The 15,468-nt window shown below is 37.2% G+C and overlaps 1 protein-coding gene across 1 annotated transcript in view; it reads right to left on the bottom strand.

The window, feature by feature from the left end:
• The window catches only part of PIK3C2G (phosphatidylinositol-4-phosphate 3-kinase catalytic subunit type 2 gamma), a 198,752-nt gene that overhangs the window by 98,615 nt on the left and 84,669 nt on the right, over window positions 1–15,468 (bottom strand). The window contains exons 19-20 of the mRNA XM_026790362.2: window positions 10,389–10,482; window positions 9,199–9,293 (exon numbers count right to left, since the gene is read on the bottom strand). Coding sequence (XP_026646163.2) covers window positions 9,199–9,293; window positions 10,389–10,482 — 189 coding nt within the window. The remainder of the gene's footprint in view (window positions 1–9,198; window positions 9,294–10,388; window positions 10,483–15,468) is intronic.

Below are 15,468 nucleotides of genomic sequence, written 5' to 3'. Positions count from 1 at the left end.
GCTTAAGGCCTTGTTGAAGACTGGATTGTTAATTCTGTTGGTAATTGTAAGTATTGCCCTGTGTCTCAATTGTCTGCTTGGATTTTTGCACTGCAAAAAATCCTTGTAAAAAATTCCTGCAAAAATCCTTGTCAGCTGTGTTTGTTGCTCAAATACAAAAAGGGGGAAGTATGGAGGGGCTTGACAGCTGGCCTGCAAGCAAAGCTGAGTTAATAGAAGAAATATCAATTGATGGTTTTTGAGTGTATCCATATTAAGGAAGAAGACAAGGCCGTCAGCATGGAAACAGATTAGAAAAGATAAATGAAAATTTTTGTAAGCTAGACTATGTGCATAAGTAGATGTGTATACGTGCATTATTAAATTTCTGTAAAACTTTTGCCAATTATATTGAGGCTAACTGTTTTGCACCAATGAATATTATAAGTTATTGTCATGCAGTTAATGACTTAAGATCATGCTTTGTTAAGAGTATATAAGCTGGAGAACATGCAGAATAAAAACTTTTTTCTTCTTAGAACCCGATCACATTTGTGTTTATGTCACGTCCAACCTAACAGTGACACATGTACCTAAAATAACAAACTCTGCATTAGGGATTGTCTGAAAATGTGCATTGCCCCTCCTCTAAGCTGAGCTGGAAGCATGCTGGGGACTTGCCTTAGAATGGATGGATGGTTTATAGCAATGGAGAGGGGAAGGCAAATTGTTCAAAAAACAGCTCAATGTGGCACTCACTGGGTCACCTCAGCCACAAGTCTCTGCTTTGCCATCTGCAGTGACAAGCAGAAGAATTAGGACCTTTTGACATGCCATCTGAATGTTTCCACCTAAGCTCCATGTTTCTGTGAAAAGCTTTGATTTTTTGATAAATATAAAAAAAAAAAATCAGTGAAAATTTCCTTGCTGCTTTGCATTACTCTGGCAGCCACCCACTATTGATGTAATATTGTGATAACTTATCTCTGAATGCCTTTACACAGGAATAAAGGCCTTTAGGAGAAAAAATTCATTTCTTGTAGCCTGATTTTCTTTCTGAAACAAAAAATAATGTGCTGAACTTTACCAAAGAGCGTCCTGTGTACTTGACAAACATCACAGAGAAAGCTAAAGGATAATTCAGCTGTCTTTTGACAGAGATCCCTATGGCTTGTATGACCCATTGGGAAGAATTTTACAGGTTTTAGATTTGGATGAAATGCTTATTCTTTTTAGATTTACTGGTCACTTTGTGTTTAATTCAAGGGTCCAACCTCATCAGTTCCAGCCAGGTGGGCTCTTGGCCAAGAAAGCACTGAAGGAGACAATGTGAGACAAGGGTCCCTCGAATAATTCTTTGTTTAAAAGGAGGTTATTACAATATCACAGCAACGTTTTTCCAGCAAAAGAGCCAAAACCAAACCATCTGACAGCTCTTTCTGTCCTCTCTCAAATGGTTTTTGATTTGGTTACCATCCAAATGACATCATTATGATTACAGACTATTATACCACTGAGTATGGGTGAGCATTCTGAAAGCAATTAACATCCAGAGAAATATTTTCAAACAGCAAGGGCTTTATGAGTTTAATCCTGAAATATTAACCATCTTCAAACACCTAAAAATATTGAATTATAGTAATTCTGCACTGTTATCCTGACAGGACCTTTTATCAATCCTTTCTGTCTCCTTCCCTAAAATATTACCTTTTATTCTAGTTTATTTATTTCTTTATTTTAAAATGTGTTAATAATTATATTTGGGTTTACATTAGGGAATTCTTTTCTAAGAAAAATTGCCCAAAACTGAGGAAAAATTACAAAGTAATTTTCTGCTAAATCATACCCTGATGCAACATATTCAACAATGTCTAATTCATGATTCTATTTCTTCTAATGTTTCAGTTATTTAGGCAAAGATCCAAGGCCCAGTTTTCATGCTGGTGCAGAGTGATGACTAAACCTAGAAATATTAACCACAAAAAAGAAACAACTGACAGCAACATGAAGCCTACCAATAACTCATTACATTGCATGTCCTGTAACCACTTGAAGCCTCTCTGTTTATTCATATTTTTCCTTGAAGTTCTCACTGCCAGTGTTCAGAAATAGGAATGATTTAGAAAACTCCAGCCTGTCAGACCCAGCTGTGACCAACAGCCTAAGTATAAATGAGTACTGCAAACATATCAGTCCACGGAAATCAGGGCCTGAACCGCATTTATTCAAGTCATGAGGCAAAAACTTTGTGTTCCAAGAAAAATGGATTGAAAACAACACTCTGAAGTAGCTCAAGACAAGTTTTTTCAAAAATTGGTTCAAACAGCTACAGTTAAAACATGAAACTTGCTAAGCTGGAAAGAATAAAAGATCTATAACAGAGCAAGACTTATAAAATGTTTATATAATGTGATGCAATTTTGAAACATCTGCAGACTCATTTTGAGTACAGTAATTGCCATTTCCAGCAAAACAAAAGTTTCAAACAGAGGAAAGAAATGTAATTGTTTTTCTCCAAATATTCCCAAAATGTAAAGCCTGAAAGTGAAATCATGAAACACAACTAAATTAAACTTTTTTTAGATACAACATCTGAAAAATTTGTGATGAGGCATCTTCTCCCAGTATTTCACCTAAGCCCTGAGAATCAGGAGCACCTGAGCTGCAGAGGCAGCATTTCACCAGTGAAACAGCACCAGTTGCTCAGCTGAGAGTCACAGGAGATTCCCTCCATGCTGTTCACTTTGTAACTGAAGCTTTCTCTCTTCAAAATCATTAGAATTGGGGAAATTTGCATCATCCTTAAATTGCAGCTACTGTTATTTATGATTTGGACATCTCAGATAATTGAGGTTGGCCCTTCAGCATTGGCCTAGCCTAAAGAAAATTTTCATATAAAGAAACTACTTCTAGGATTAGATTCAGGCATCTTTTTCTAGTAGCTTTTCACAGTATACCAAAAAAAAAAAATCAAATCAAAATAATTCCACATCCTTCAAGTTCATGACTGAAAATTACCCATGTTAAGTGACAGACTTAGATTAACATTTTCTCAAAACTTTTCCTGACTTATTACTACTCTGGTTTACATCCCCAAATGTCCCTCTGGGACAAGCAAAGATGACATGAGGTATCCATCAGCAAAGATTTTGGCTCCCTGTTTTGCTTTTCAAAGAAGGAACAATAAAAGATTTTTTAATGGGAAAATAAGGAAGAAAAGAAGAGATGAAAGCTGTGACTGAACCCTGCTCTGAGTCCCTTTCTGCTCACCCATGGGAGTCACTGCAGCCCATAGGGAGACCTGAGAGCACCACAGGGCTCTGTGCAACCCTTCCTGCAGGGCAGATCCAAGAGGCAAACCCATCCTTCATGTTCTGCTCCATTGCTGGAGGGATTGGGACAGATAGGACTTGAAGCTTGGTGGGGAGTTCTCTGGCATAGCTGAAAAACCAGATTTGTCAGCTCCAGAATTTTTAGCTGCAAAAGGAGCCAAATGCAAAATAAATCAGACAAGCTGTGTGTAGAAAAACAATGTACTGAAAAACTTTTTCCTCAGTGCTACCTTATAAATCATGAAGCAGCTAAAAGAATTAAAGCTTTTCAGAACTCTGTTCCCTTTTCCAGTTTATCTCTGCAGTTCTGAGTAGGTTTACTTGTGCACATACACAGTGCTGTGTGTTTTCATTACAGTAAATAATAACTGGTATTTACAGACTTTTTATGCTTCACTTGACAACGTTAATCCTCCTTGAATATGACTTTTGGCATGGAATTTCCTTTGTTCTAAAGGTGGGACACACACAGAGTTATCTCTGTGTTCAGTAACTTATTTAGTGCTGCTGAATATTTGCCTGCACCAATAAAATTAATGATGCTTCACTCCATGTTCACATTGATGTACGATCACCGGGTCCCTCACCTCCTCCCTTTTATTTGGAAAAACATCCACCTTTCCTCGATTTCTGGACATTCAGGAACACATTCACTCTACTAAGGATCATTAAAATAATTCAAAACAGATACACACATAACTATGTTATTTATGTCCTTTGTCAGTGACTCACCAGATTTTCTCATATTCACTAAATTACAAAAAGGCATAACTTTGTGCTTTATTAATTTTTAAGCAGATTTCTTTTTTTAAAAAGCTGCAGTTTTCAACAGCGTGGAAAAACTAACTCCCTCTTCATACTTTAAATGTTAAAATGCCATACTTAGATTCTTTGTTAACCTTTCCTAGTCATGTTTTCAATTTGATTTTTTAATTATTTGGACTTTATTTTCATTTTCCTTTTTTTTAGATTTTTGAAAGTTTAAAATGGGGTCTTGAATGGGGTCTTGCCCCACAGTCCTCCAGCTGGCACCTGCTTTTATCAATTCCAGCTGAGGTCAAAGCCAGTCCACTCCTCTGTCTTTAGACACAGCAAAAAGTGACCCTAAAATACTAAATACTATCGGGTTTTTTTTCCTTAAGATCTAAAATGTGTTTAATTAAATGTAAAATATGGTTTTGTTGATTTATATCTACCATTTTCTCACTAAGTCAGTAACCACTAAAGGTCAAACCCAACAGTTGTTACTTCTTCACAACAACCTCTTTATTCTATTTGATATCATCTTTTTCTAAAACTGGAGTCTGAGAAAATGGAAAGTCTGTAAATTAGGAAACAAAATAATTATCTGTCTTGTACAAGGCAATAACCCAAGGCCCACACTGCTAATAATGAAGCACTCAGCACAGAAGTTGGCTGAATCATTATCTCACACAAATAATGCTCTAATGGTGTTATTTACTAGACCTGTAAGTAACTAAAGAACAAAAAAAGGTCTCCAAATGATTGGTGTTACATAAACAAGAAAGAATTATGATTTCAGAACTAGAATCCCAAGGTGTGATCTATGGCTGAGGTTTTCTGCAGTCCAAAACATAATGATCACATCAAGTTCACTGAATTCCAACGAAATTCACAATCATCACTAAGGGGAGTCAAAAATATCCTTGTACTGGCTATTCCTACAGAGCTTCAAAGTTACACGTTATAATTTTTTTTTTTTTTAATTCTGCTCAGCAAAAAAACCCAAATTAATGCAAAAACAAGAACGGGCATCTTCTGTTGACGTTCATGTCATTTTAATGGGCTGGGGTTTTCAGCCTGCTCTGCACAGCTATTTGGGAAGTTCATTTCATAATTAGCACTTGATAACTTCTGACTGTCAGAGAAGGATATGAAAATGCAGGAAGAAAATGATCTGGAGGATGGTCATCTGTTTAATGTTCAGATAATTAAGAGTGTTGGACAAATGAGTATCTGCTTGATTTATTCCTTCTTTCAAACACTTTAAGTAAATTATGGTTAACATAGACCAGTTCTGACAGTTAAAAATATATTTCCTTTCAGAAAATATGAGGAAATTGTTTCAATGCTGGAGTTCTGAATGAAACAGTGGTAATGATTTTGGAGAAGAAGGTATTGAGGTACAAACCTCCCAAGAGCAGAAAATGTAACTGGGGTATTTTTAAACTTTTATACATTGCTGTTCTTTTTGTTTCTTATAGTTCTTTTTCTGTATATATAGAAAAAAAAATATGTTCTGGCCATGAAATCAATAGTCTGATTCACATTGTTTCCACTGTGCTGAATTCCACCAAGTTCCTTTTTAATCTCACATTCTTATTTTTCTACAAGATGTGGACTTGGAAAACACAGAAGACTACTCCCTTTTCTCCTGCCAGTCAATCTGCAGTTCAGAAATGCCAAAAACTGGGAAAGTTCTCCAAAGTGACTTAGAGGGCAAGCTACAAAAGAACATTTTGTCTTCAGCAAGGTTTTCACCTCACTTTTACCCTTCCTTGAGCTAAGCAAACCAGATGATTGGAATTTACAAACACTCCCACTCTTGCATGACGGTGGTGCTGCTCCCCAGCACCACCTTCAAGCAGCTGCCACAGATCCTGGAGGACATTTCCCCCTGTTATTCAATCTTCCTGTGGAAGGCAACCATCTGTGAAGCCTTCTCTGGCCACCTGCTGCCCCAGCCAGCTGTTCTGGCTGCACGCTGCAGCTGCCACCTGTGACAGCAGCTAAAAGCCAAAAACACTCAAGCAAGAGGGAAACCAACTGGCAGGAAGCCAGGCGGATTAAAGCTCCAGCACAAAAGCTGACAAAAACCCACCTGTGTGTGAAACATCAAGTAGTAAAGCACTGGCTTTCAGTGAGCAGAAGGGCCCAAAAGGGCTCAGCAGGTTTCTTTCCCCCAAGCAACTTTTTGGGCTTTGCTAGGAACAGTAAAAAAATAACTTGACACCAAGGCTCCAGGGAATGGGGAAACTTGCTCCAGCCTTCTTGCCTGCCAGGAGCTCTGGTGGGACTGGCATCAGAGAGAAAGTCTGGAAGGTATTGGGATAATTCTCCATGTCTCATGGACATTGGGAAGTCCTGAAATAAGACTAAAATGGGATTTAAGTGGTACACTACTCCTGTGCTGGCACAGCATGCATGGGCAAATTTTAGCCTCCTTGGGAAGGCATTCAGAAAGTAATAATGAGGAGGTAAAACACTGATGGATTCAACGGCCCAGATTCCTCAAGAATTTAGAGAATAGAAAAGACACAAATGATAAGAGAAAACCCAACCATTCAAACAGGGTGTAAGATCCTTCTCAATAGCAGAATTAATGGAATAAATCTGCAACAGATACAAGCAAAGAACAGACTGAAACTATCCTGACTGACAACAGCTGAAAATGTCCCAAGAATGAAAATTCTCTCTGTTCTGTCCACCTTTGCCAGTTACTGCCCCATAATTTTTAAATAAATCTTAAGACAAACTTATCACTGCTTGATGAAGAAATTAACAATTTGTTATCCAACATTAATATTAAAAAAGTGATGAGATGGTACACCGTTGTTGGGTAGCTGCTTATCTCTGACCTGAAGGGAAATTGAGTCAATTTGAAATAACTGACATCTTATTATAAATAGTATTGGTCATTAAAATAAGTTATAGTGTCCACAGTCACCACCTTTTCTAGCAATTTCTAAATTACAGTATTATTGTAAAACACAGAAGTTCAAATCAGTTGAATTTTCCCTGTGGTTCTGAAACCACTTCAGCAGTTTTCTATATTGCATTAGGCTTCTTCTACAAGTTTTATTTTGGTCAGGTACAATGTGCACATTGTTATTTAACAGTATTTGTATTGTAATGACAATCATTACAACTAAAATAAACAAAAAATTTGTTATTGTAGGGTTTTTTTTACCAATCCTTGTTTCTTGATAGGTAATTTGGTAATGAAACAGAACGTGACACTTGAGAATAAAATTTAACCTAATCACATTTCTTAAAAGAAGTTATCTGAGTGTGCATGCACACATGTTCTCCCCACATTATTAAATCATTGAACTTCTTTAAAAGTCTCTTTACAAGTAAGTGGAAGAAAACCTCCGCTCTCCCTTTTTTTTTAATAATGACTGAAATTCAATTTGTGAAGGAAACACTTTATTAATTATTTAAGACTTTATTAATAAAAGCTACAAAATTACTGGTAAACTTTGTAAGTAGAATTTATGGGTTGGGAAACTCTTTTAAAATACAGGAGCAGCATTATGAGTAATTACATAAATTGGAATGTTTGGTAGAAAACAGTTTACTACTGAAGAACAGGGTGGAGCAGAGTAACCAAAAAAACCCTCAAGTGTAGATGGTGAATACAAGCACCAAATTTTAAGAGCCACATGTAAATTCTCAGTTTAGCTTGAAACACATGAACTAAACACCTAAATAAAAGAGGTACCCCAGCATGAACAGAGCTACTACCAGCTGAAAGGCAGAGAACACAGTGAGAAATAACCTACCTGATGTGGATGTAGTTACTCTATACATAAAGCTGTGTATAAAATAAATTTATTTCACCACTTTACATTGCAGTGTGCTAGATAAAGATATATATTCAGGATGGAATAACTGCTCTGTATTACCCAAGGTTATAATATTGGACAGTTTGGGCAAAATTTGGGGAAAAATAGGGACTTGCACTGGGAAGTAAAGAGGAAGAAGACTGCAGTCATTTTTCTTCTGAGAAGAAGAGAGGAGTTAAAGAAAACACAGGCAAACTAATGATATTCCCCTGTCCACTGAACCCTAGATATAATTTCTAATTTTACAAGAAAACTACCAGCACTGAGGGCATGTTTAATACTTCAGACTGGATATTTTATATTCAGTATGAATAAGTTTGATATTAGTAGAAATTGTCTCAGGCATATTTCAGGCACTGTCGAAAAATGGCTGGCTAAATGTGGTTCCTCTTTATTTGAAAGATATGCTCATTAAGCACATTATCCTACCCATTTCAGTAAAACAAACACATTAATAATTCTGTTTTATCCCCACTAACACTTCCAGAGACCATGCAGGTATGAAAGTATTATTTATGCTCTTCCCAACCCCACAGTTCATCAACTAAATTAATACATTTCAAATTGTTGTTTTTCCTTTGCAGGGAGGAAAGCTTTGGTTAAAGGGATCTGAACCAGTTGAACTGTAAATGAAAGCTCAGTTCATCCATCATTACTAAAGATGGGGAAAAAATTAAAAAAAGAAAACACACAAGAGTTTGATTTTCAGATCACAGGGCAGATGTTGAGCCATCAAAAAGCCACGTTCTTTCTTAGAGAGCCTTGAGGTAACAGCACAGCAAACAGAATAATTCAATAACACAGTAAGAGGACCCCTTATGTTGGAGGTAGGTGGTGAATGGCAATTTCTGCTAGGCCTGGTACATCTGCACAATTATGAAAACGAACTGTTGGAAACTCCATCACAAGTCAGACTGATATAAAAATGGCTAAGACATACATTTTGACACACATGACCACCTCAGGAGAGGTCAGGGAAATCACAAAAGCAGCTAGCCTCGTTTGAAAGTGAACCAATTGTAAATTTTGGGGAAGGCTACTTTTGGCTCAAAGAAAGAAAATGCTGAAAAACCAAATGGCAGAACTTCCACCTCTTCTTCCTGCCCAGGGCCAGGATGAAGGCAGAGATAATTGAGTCTTTTATACAAGTCTCTCATACCCAGTGCTGAAAGGGAAGAGCAAAACTTAGCTTTTCTGTTGATTTTAAACCAAGAGGGTTTATCACCAGTGGAATCTTGGATAAATTTCAGTATGACAGAAAATGACTGTAATGGCAAAAATGACTGTAATGGTCTTACCAGTAAAGCTGATGGGCTACTTGGATGCTCTGAAGAGAACGACTCAGCAGGAGCTTCACCAGAGGGCTTTCAAGACTCCACTCAAACTTGAGCACCTTAACAGAAGAAATTATAATAAAAATCAATTTTGTGCTGGCTTTGGTGTCTTTCCTTTATAACAGAAAGCACCCAGCGCTTAGTTTGAACAAAGCAATCAATGGAGAGTTTGCTCTGGTGATGCAATGGACAGAGAAACTTCAGTTCCCAAGGATCTACCACCATCTGTAAGACAGACAGACACCACCCTAGTTCTGTGTTAATAACCATATAAATATGCAGCTTGTCTTCCCCCACTTAAAACTATCACTGCTATATTTAATTTATATCTGATTATCTGGTTTGGAAAATAAACTTATTTTAGAACAGAAACTGAGGAATGTGAAAGGTCACAGCAGCTTGTGAATGCTGTAAAGCTGTGAAGGTTCTGCTGCCTCTCAGTAGTGGATTACATGAATAAATCCATAAATGCACAGAGAGATGTCTATCTAGATAAGTAGATATCACAAACACAGAAAGAACCCCTGAGAAACTCTGCAGGGTGGATAGTGGGTCATCCATGTGCAGAGTGTTACCAAGTGAGGGGATAAAGCTCCCAAAAGTTCCTGCTCAGCCCCAGCTCAGGACCTATTCAATCACCAAGTGTTTTGGAAGCAGTGACGCCATAACTTGCAAAACATTAATTTCCAGTGCAATGAAAATCTCTAGAGAGACAATTGCACACCAAATGTCCACTCCACTCTGTGTTGACAGCAATTTGCTCAGTTTATGTGATATTAAAATCCCAGTGATTAAAAACTCAGATATGAAAAATGTTGCAGCAACGGCATTTCCTTCCTTGACTGCAATGAAGCCCTGTCACCTGAACAGAATTTCTCTTGTTCAGATGCACTTTTTACTTTCCTTTGTTACTTGAAAATACCTTCATGTGCTATCTGTAAAAGCCCAATCAGAATGCCAAAACAATTCCATGCTCCAAAGCTGGAAACAGCCTTTTCCTCAGCTCTGTTTTTAACCACTCATTGCATCAGTGGCATTGACAAGACTTATTTGTTCCCGTTACAAAGTCTTAACCAACCTGAAAGCATCAAAAATATTTAATGAAGTTATTGATCTGGACTGAAGGCTTCCTTGGCTATCAATTCCCTCCTTACCTGAACCAGCTGTGGGAGGTATTCTAACAATTCATCATTTGACACATTTTCTATTTGTTGGACTGCTGCCCTGCGAATATCTTGATCTGGAAAACTAGAGAAAAAACAAATAGGTATCATTAAGAGCTACCACACCACTGCAACTCCCCTGAGCTCTCAGTGATATAAAATGTAAGAAAAACTGATTTTCTCTCAAAATGGAACAGGAAAAAAAAAATCATTAAATTTGCTTTATTGTAACAAGAAACACACCACAGATGACTTAATTGGATTGACTGTTACAGTGTCACACAGGGGAATAAAAAAACCAAAAAGCTGATCTTCAAATAACTTTTTGAATTTGAAATAGCACGTATTGTAATTTCCCAAAATATGAAGCAAATTACAGATCTCTTGCTGCTTTTTCTTACCTGAAATAGGAAATTTCTGAGCCATGTGAACTTTCAATAGTCACTTGAAGACTTCATTTGTTCTGAGCAACAATACAAAAGCTTTAAATTTCCCATACAAAAGAATTCATTTCAGATAATTTATTCCCAAATCAGCTCTTCTGTTTTCTGTCATAACATATTAAAAAACTTTTTAAACAAAAGCAATTTTGAAGTTGAAAACACGGGCTGGGTATTTGTAGGATTTTATTATGTGAAATTTGGTAAAAAATTAACACCTCCCTGAGAAAGGCTCCAAGTCAGTGAAACATATTTCTGATGAGAAAATGTTTGAGAACTCAGCATAAGCCACATTCTCAACTAATTCTGGCTGAAACCAGGGTGGCTGTAGCCTGGTATAGATTTTGTGATGGAGCTCTCATCATAAAATTGATAAAAGAAGAAAACACAGTGTGGCAGCAGTGATAATGCAGAAAAAGAAGGCTGGATAATATAGATGGTAAAAACATTTTCCTTTGAAAGAGAATGAAATTTTGATGTAACCTGATTGATCGAAACTGACTCTTAACAGAACATTTTCTCTCTTCTAGGAGAAAAGGATAGAAAGTATGCAGTGTCTCTTTTAATATTTGAAAGCCAAAAGATAATCTTTTAAGGCCTTATTTTGAAAATATAAAAGTAATTTCTACCTTTTCACGTTTTGCAATTGTGACATTAATCATTAAAGTTTGGACTCAATGATCTCAGGAGTCTTTTCCAACCTCAATGATTCTATGATTTTGTACGCAGGGAATTTCACATCCACAGGAGTTGCCTAGATTGGCTCAAATTTGGCTGATTTGCTGTGGTTCTGCTTTAACAAGGAAAGGAAAGATGTGCTCTTCCATGTGTGTCTGCTATGTGGTGTCACCCTTTTTTGTCTTCCCGTACCTGCCTGTTGGCCATTGCCATCCAAAGAATATTTCCTTTCTTCTGAAGCAAACTGGAAATTTGTTCCTGGAGACCTTTCAGTTACCAGGGGTGCAAGAAGGGTCAGCTCTGCCCAAGGGGCAGAAATGCCCTCAAACAGCACCACAGTGAACTGGACACTGCTCAGAAGAGTTGGTGGGCTTTGAACATGTTCCCTGAGGGTGAGCACCTGCCCCACAAAAGGCAGAGAATCCCTACCCTATGAACTGATGCGGCCTTTAGGCTCTTGGGAGAGATCTCGGATTTGGCAGTCTAGGCACATAAAAAAAGAAAAAAAAAAAAGATGACTAAAGGACAAGGGTTATCCTGTCAATTCACCCTGAGGAAAGCCCTTTGAAATCAGACCCTTCATGCATGGCAGGAGATGTCACAGGCCAACAGTGTCACTGCTTCAAGGCCTCAGCACAAAACCACACTGCTCTCTGCCCACCTTCCCACCCAGCACCTTTTGCCAATAACATAGAAATAAAACCTGAAGTGAAACAGAGGAGGCAGTACCGCATTTACAGCAATGACTGCTTGCTGATATCTAAGGTAAAAAGAGAAGAAATTGTAAAGCTTGGTGCTCAGCAGTATAATGGCACCTGCTGCTTGAATCTTGAGCTTCTAAGTTCAATAAAACCAGCTGAAGCAAAACAGTATGTACACTGTGATCAGAGAATTAACTAGAGGCCAGCTACTAAAAATGGGGATGTTCTGATTAGGAAAAAAAAACAGGTGGAAAGTTGGACTCGAAAAAATTATTTTCAACCATTTACACTTCTCAACCATTTACACAACCATTTCAGCCTGTAACACTTTCCAATACCTTTAGCAATTTGACTCAGGTCTGATTTTACTATTTTGTTTGTTATGGCACATATTTAATGATGTTTCTAATATGGTTTATAATTCTTTGTATAATGCCGAGAGGGCCTTGATGGGGAAAGGAGTAATGTATCATAAATAAATTATCATCCTAGGCCCAAATTAGATCTTTGCAAGGCTTATTTTTATAATTTATTTATTCTAGACAACCTATTAGGAATGAGAAGTTGTTACTTTCATATTCACATAGCTATTAAGAACAAAACATATTTGAAGGAGGCCTATATATTAAACGAAATAATCCCTTCCATATCATCCTATTTTCTAATTATGCAATTGCTCCAAAGGCTTGTGTGCCAAGCATGTGCAGATAATATGGAAATGAGTCTTTCCCTTCCCCTTCTTGCCTAGTTCAACAGGCTACTGAACAGTGAAATACACTCTACACAGGCACAAGGCCAAGCAGAAAAATGTTTTTACTTAGTTACAGCTTGTCCTTATCAACAGCCAAGATCTCAACTCATGCAATGCTATGAGGACACAAACTCCTTTTTTTTTTTTTTCAAGTTAGACAAAGAACAAGAAAGTTACTTTAATCCAAATTTCCAGAAAATTCAGCAGCTAACATTTGATTTATTTAGAATTTATCTGATGTAAATCAAAACCAGGGCTATGTCTAAGTCACCAGAAGCAGTGCCAGGAGATGTGATTAGGGCACAACAGGCATTGCGGTGAAATACCTGCAGGGTGGTTTGCTTCAGGAAACATGGCTCTTGTCATTCTTTTTCAATGAGATTTTGGTAATTTGTTGGTTTTGGTGACTAAACTGTTTCCCTCAGCTTGTAAATCTTGAGGTCAGCCTGAGGCTTAGTTCAGTCTTTTGAACAGAATGGACAATTAGCCTATTTTTTTAACTACCTGACAATTTGTTAATCCCCAGATGCAATATCTATTGCTTTTTCTGGATTTCAGTGCTGTTCAGGGCCACAGGTACAAGTGCATTATTGAATTTGTATTTAAATATTGTACACAGGCACAATATTTAATTCTATTTGTTTTCCCCCTTACATTTGTATTTGAGCAAACATTTAACAGCCTCAGAAACATTGGAGTTACAGGAAACTCTAATGAGCTCCACTAGTACTACATGGTGTTATACTATTCACACTTGCATACACCAGTTTATTTGCTAGAAGCCAATAAAAGGGGATGGTTTAGAAGCAAATCTGAGTTAAAAAAATCCTTTCACATGCCTGGAAACTGTGCCATCTTGTAGTCTGGTACTTCATTAGGGCTGGAAGGGCTTTTTTCCAGTGAATAATCTTGCAAATGTTTCAGTTGCATCAAATCTGATTTTAGTAATCCATAAATTAGTCTTGATTAGAGGACAAAATTAATTGGTTTTTTGACTCTAACTCAATGCAAGAGAAATCACTTCAGGCCTAAGAAAAAGAGCTTTATAGTTTGGATATTAGAGGGGAGCTGATTTCCAGGGCTTGCTACAATGAACATGCAATTATTTATTTACACATGCTGAAAACTCTGAAAGCAGAGAAGTGAGACAACAAATTCAATATTCCAGTCTTTAAGGGGACATTGCTCAGAAATAGAAGCTCATCTTTAGCACAGTCTGTCTACATCAGATCAATTTGTGGAAGGATTTGAAGTGACAGAATTCCTGACTGTGGCTTCAGAGAGGCATGACCTTCAAGGACTCCTCTTCCTAACTGCTTTATGGTTGTCACCAAAATATCTGGGAATTTATCTAAAAAAATTAGTTTAAAATGAAATCTTTTAACAATGCTTGTAAGATTCTCTTATTGCATAGTTTCAAAATGGTAACTGTCATCCAGGTTTAGGTTTCCACTCACTTATAGTTGTTTCTTTTGTTTTTTCCCTCTCAAGAAGCAACTTAGTGGTCAATAAATACTTCACTGAATAGAACCACAGTGTTGTGGTTCTGGTCTCTGTGACTAGAACCCAAGTGTTCCCAAATTTATTTGCCTGGCTGCATTGTAATACTTTGCAGCTTTCTCTTTTTGGCCAATTTAACTGTTCTCTCTTAAAGCAATGAGTACTCCACAACAGAGATCATGGCCTCTTACGTATTTGTTCCAGGTTTACACACATCAGAAACATCCCAGGCTCTATCAAAAAATAAATAATATGTAAATTATAGTTGTTGAGTTTAGTCCTCAGCTACAGGTCACACAGTGCAGGACTTCAAACGTCCCCTTCACAGCCTGTCTCACAATTTGGATTTTCCATAAGTTAGGAAATTGTTTTTCTCTCATTAAGCACTAATCTGTTTAAACTCAACACCCCTTTTGCAGTTTTGTTCTCTGCATGATGCCAGTGATTGACAGCCACTTGTTTTTTAACTTCTAAGTAGATTATTAGATCTCCCTTGAGACTTTAAGAGTTTTTTGTGACAGTTGAATTTTGAGCTGGGTGAGCATAGATTAAAATTTGCTTTAGAAATAAGGAAAACTTTCAGTCTTTGATTCTTTTCATACAGATAGCCAGTCAGGGGTTTTTTGTCTAGCTGTACCTTTCAGCTAAATCAGATTCAAACAGAAAACTAAATACTGCTGAGGAGTCCTGTGGATCTGTGAAATTCTCTTGAGATTTTAGCATGTGCCAGTGGTGAGCTGACTGTAAATGAGAAATAGATGTGCATTTCATTTTTAACAGTTTTACTATTCTAATTTTATTGCGCTGCCTCAAATAGCCCTGTGCTGGAATACATTTGTCAGGTAAGTGAAACCTGCTCAGTTCTCTACATTTTCTGGCACATGATGATCTCTGAAGAGAACAATGTAGCCTTTCATAGGTCTTTTTTAAGGTAGAGGCTCACATCAGTGCACTTATCTCTGCATTTCCCTTCACATTTTAAGTTCTGTTGCATTTTCAAA

Source organism: Zonotrichia albicollis, chromosome 4 (genome assembly GCF_047830755.1).
Source record: "Zonotrichia albicollis isolate bZonAlb1 chromosome 4, bZonAlb1.hap1, whole genome shotgun sequence".
NCBI lineage: Eukaryota > Metazoa > Chordata > Aves > Passeriformes > Passerellidae > Zonotrichia > Zonotrichia albicollis.
Note: the sequence above shows the minus strand (reverse complement) of the source record. Positions and strands in the feature narration are given on the sequence as shown.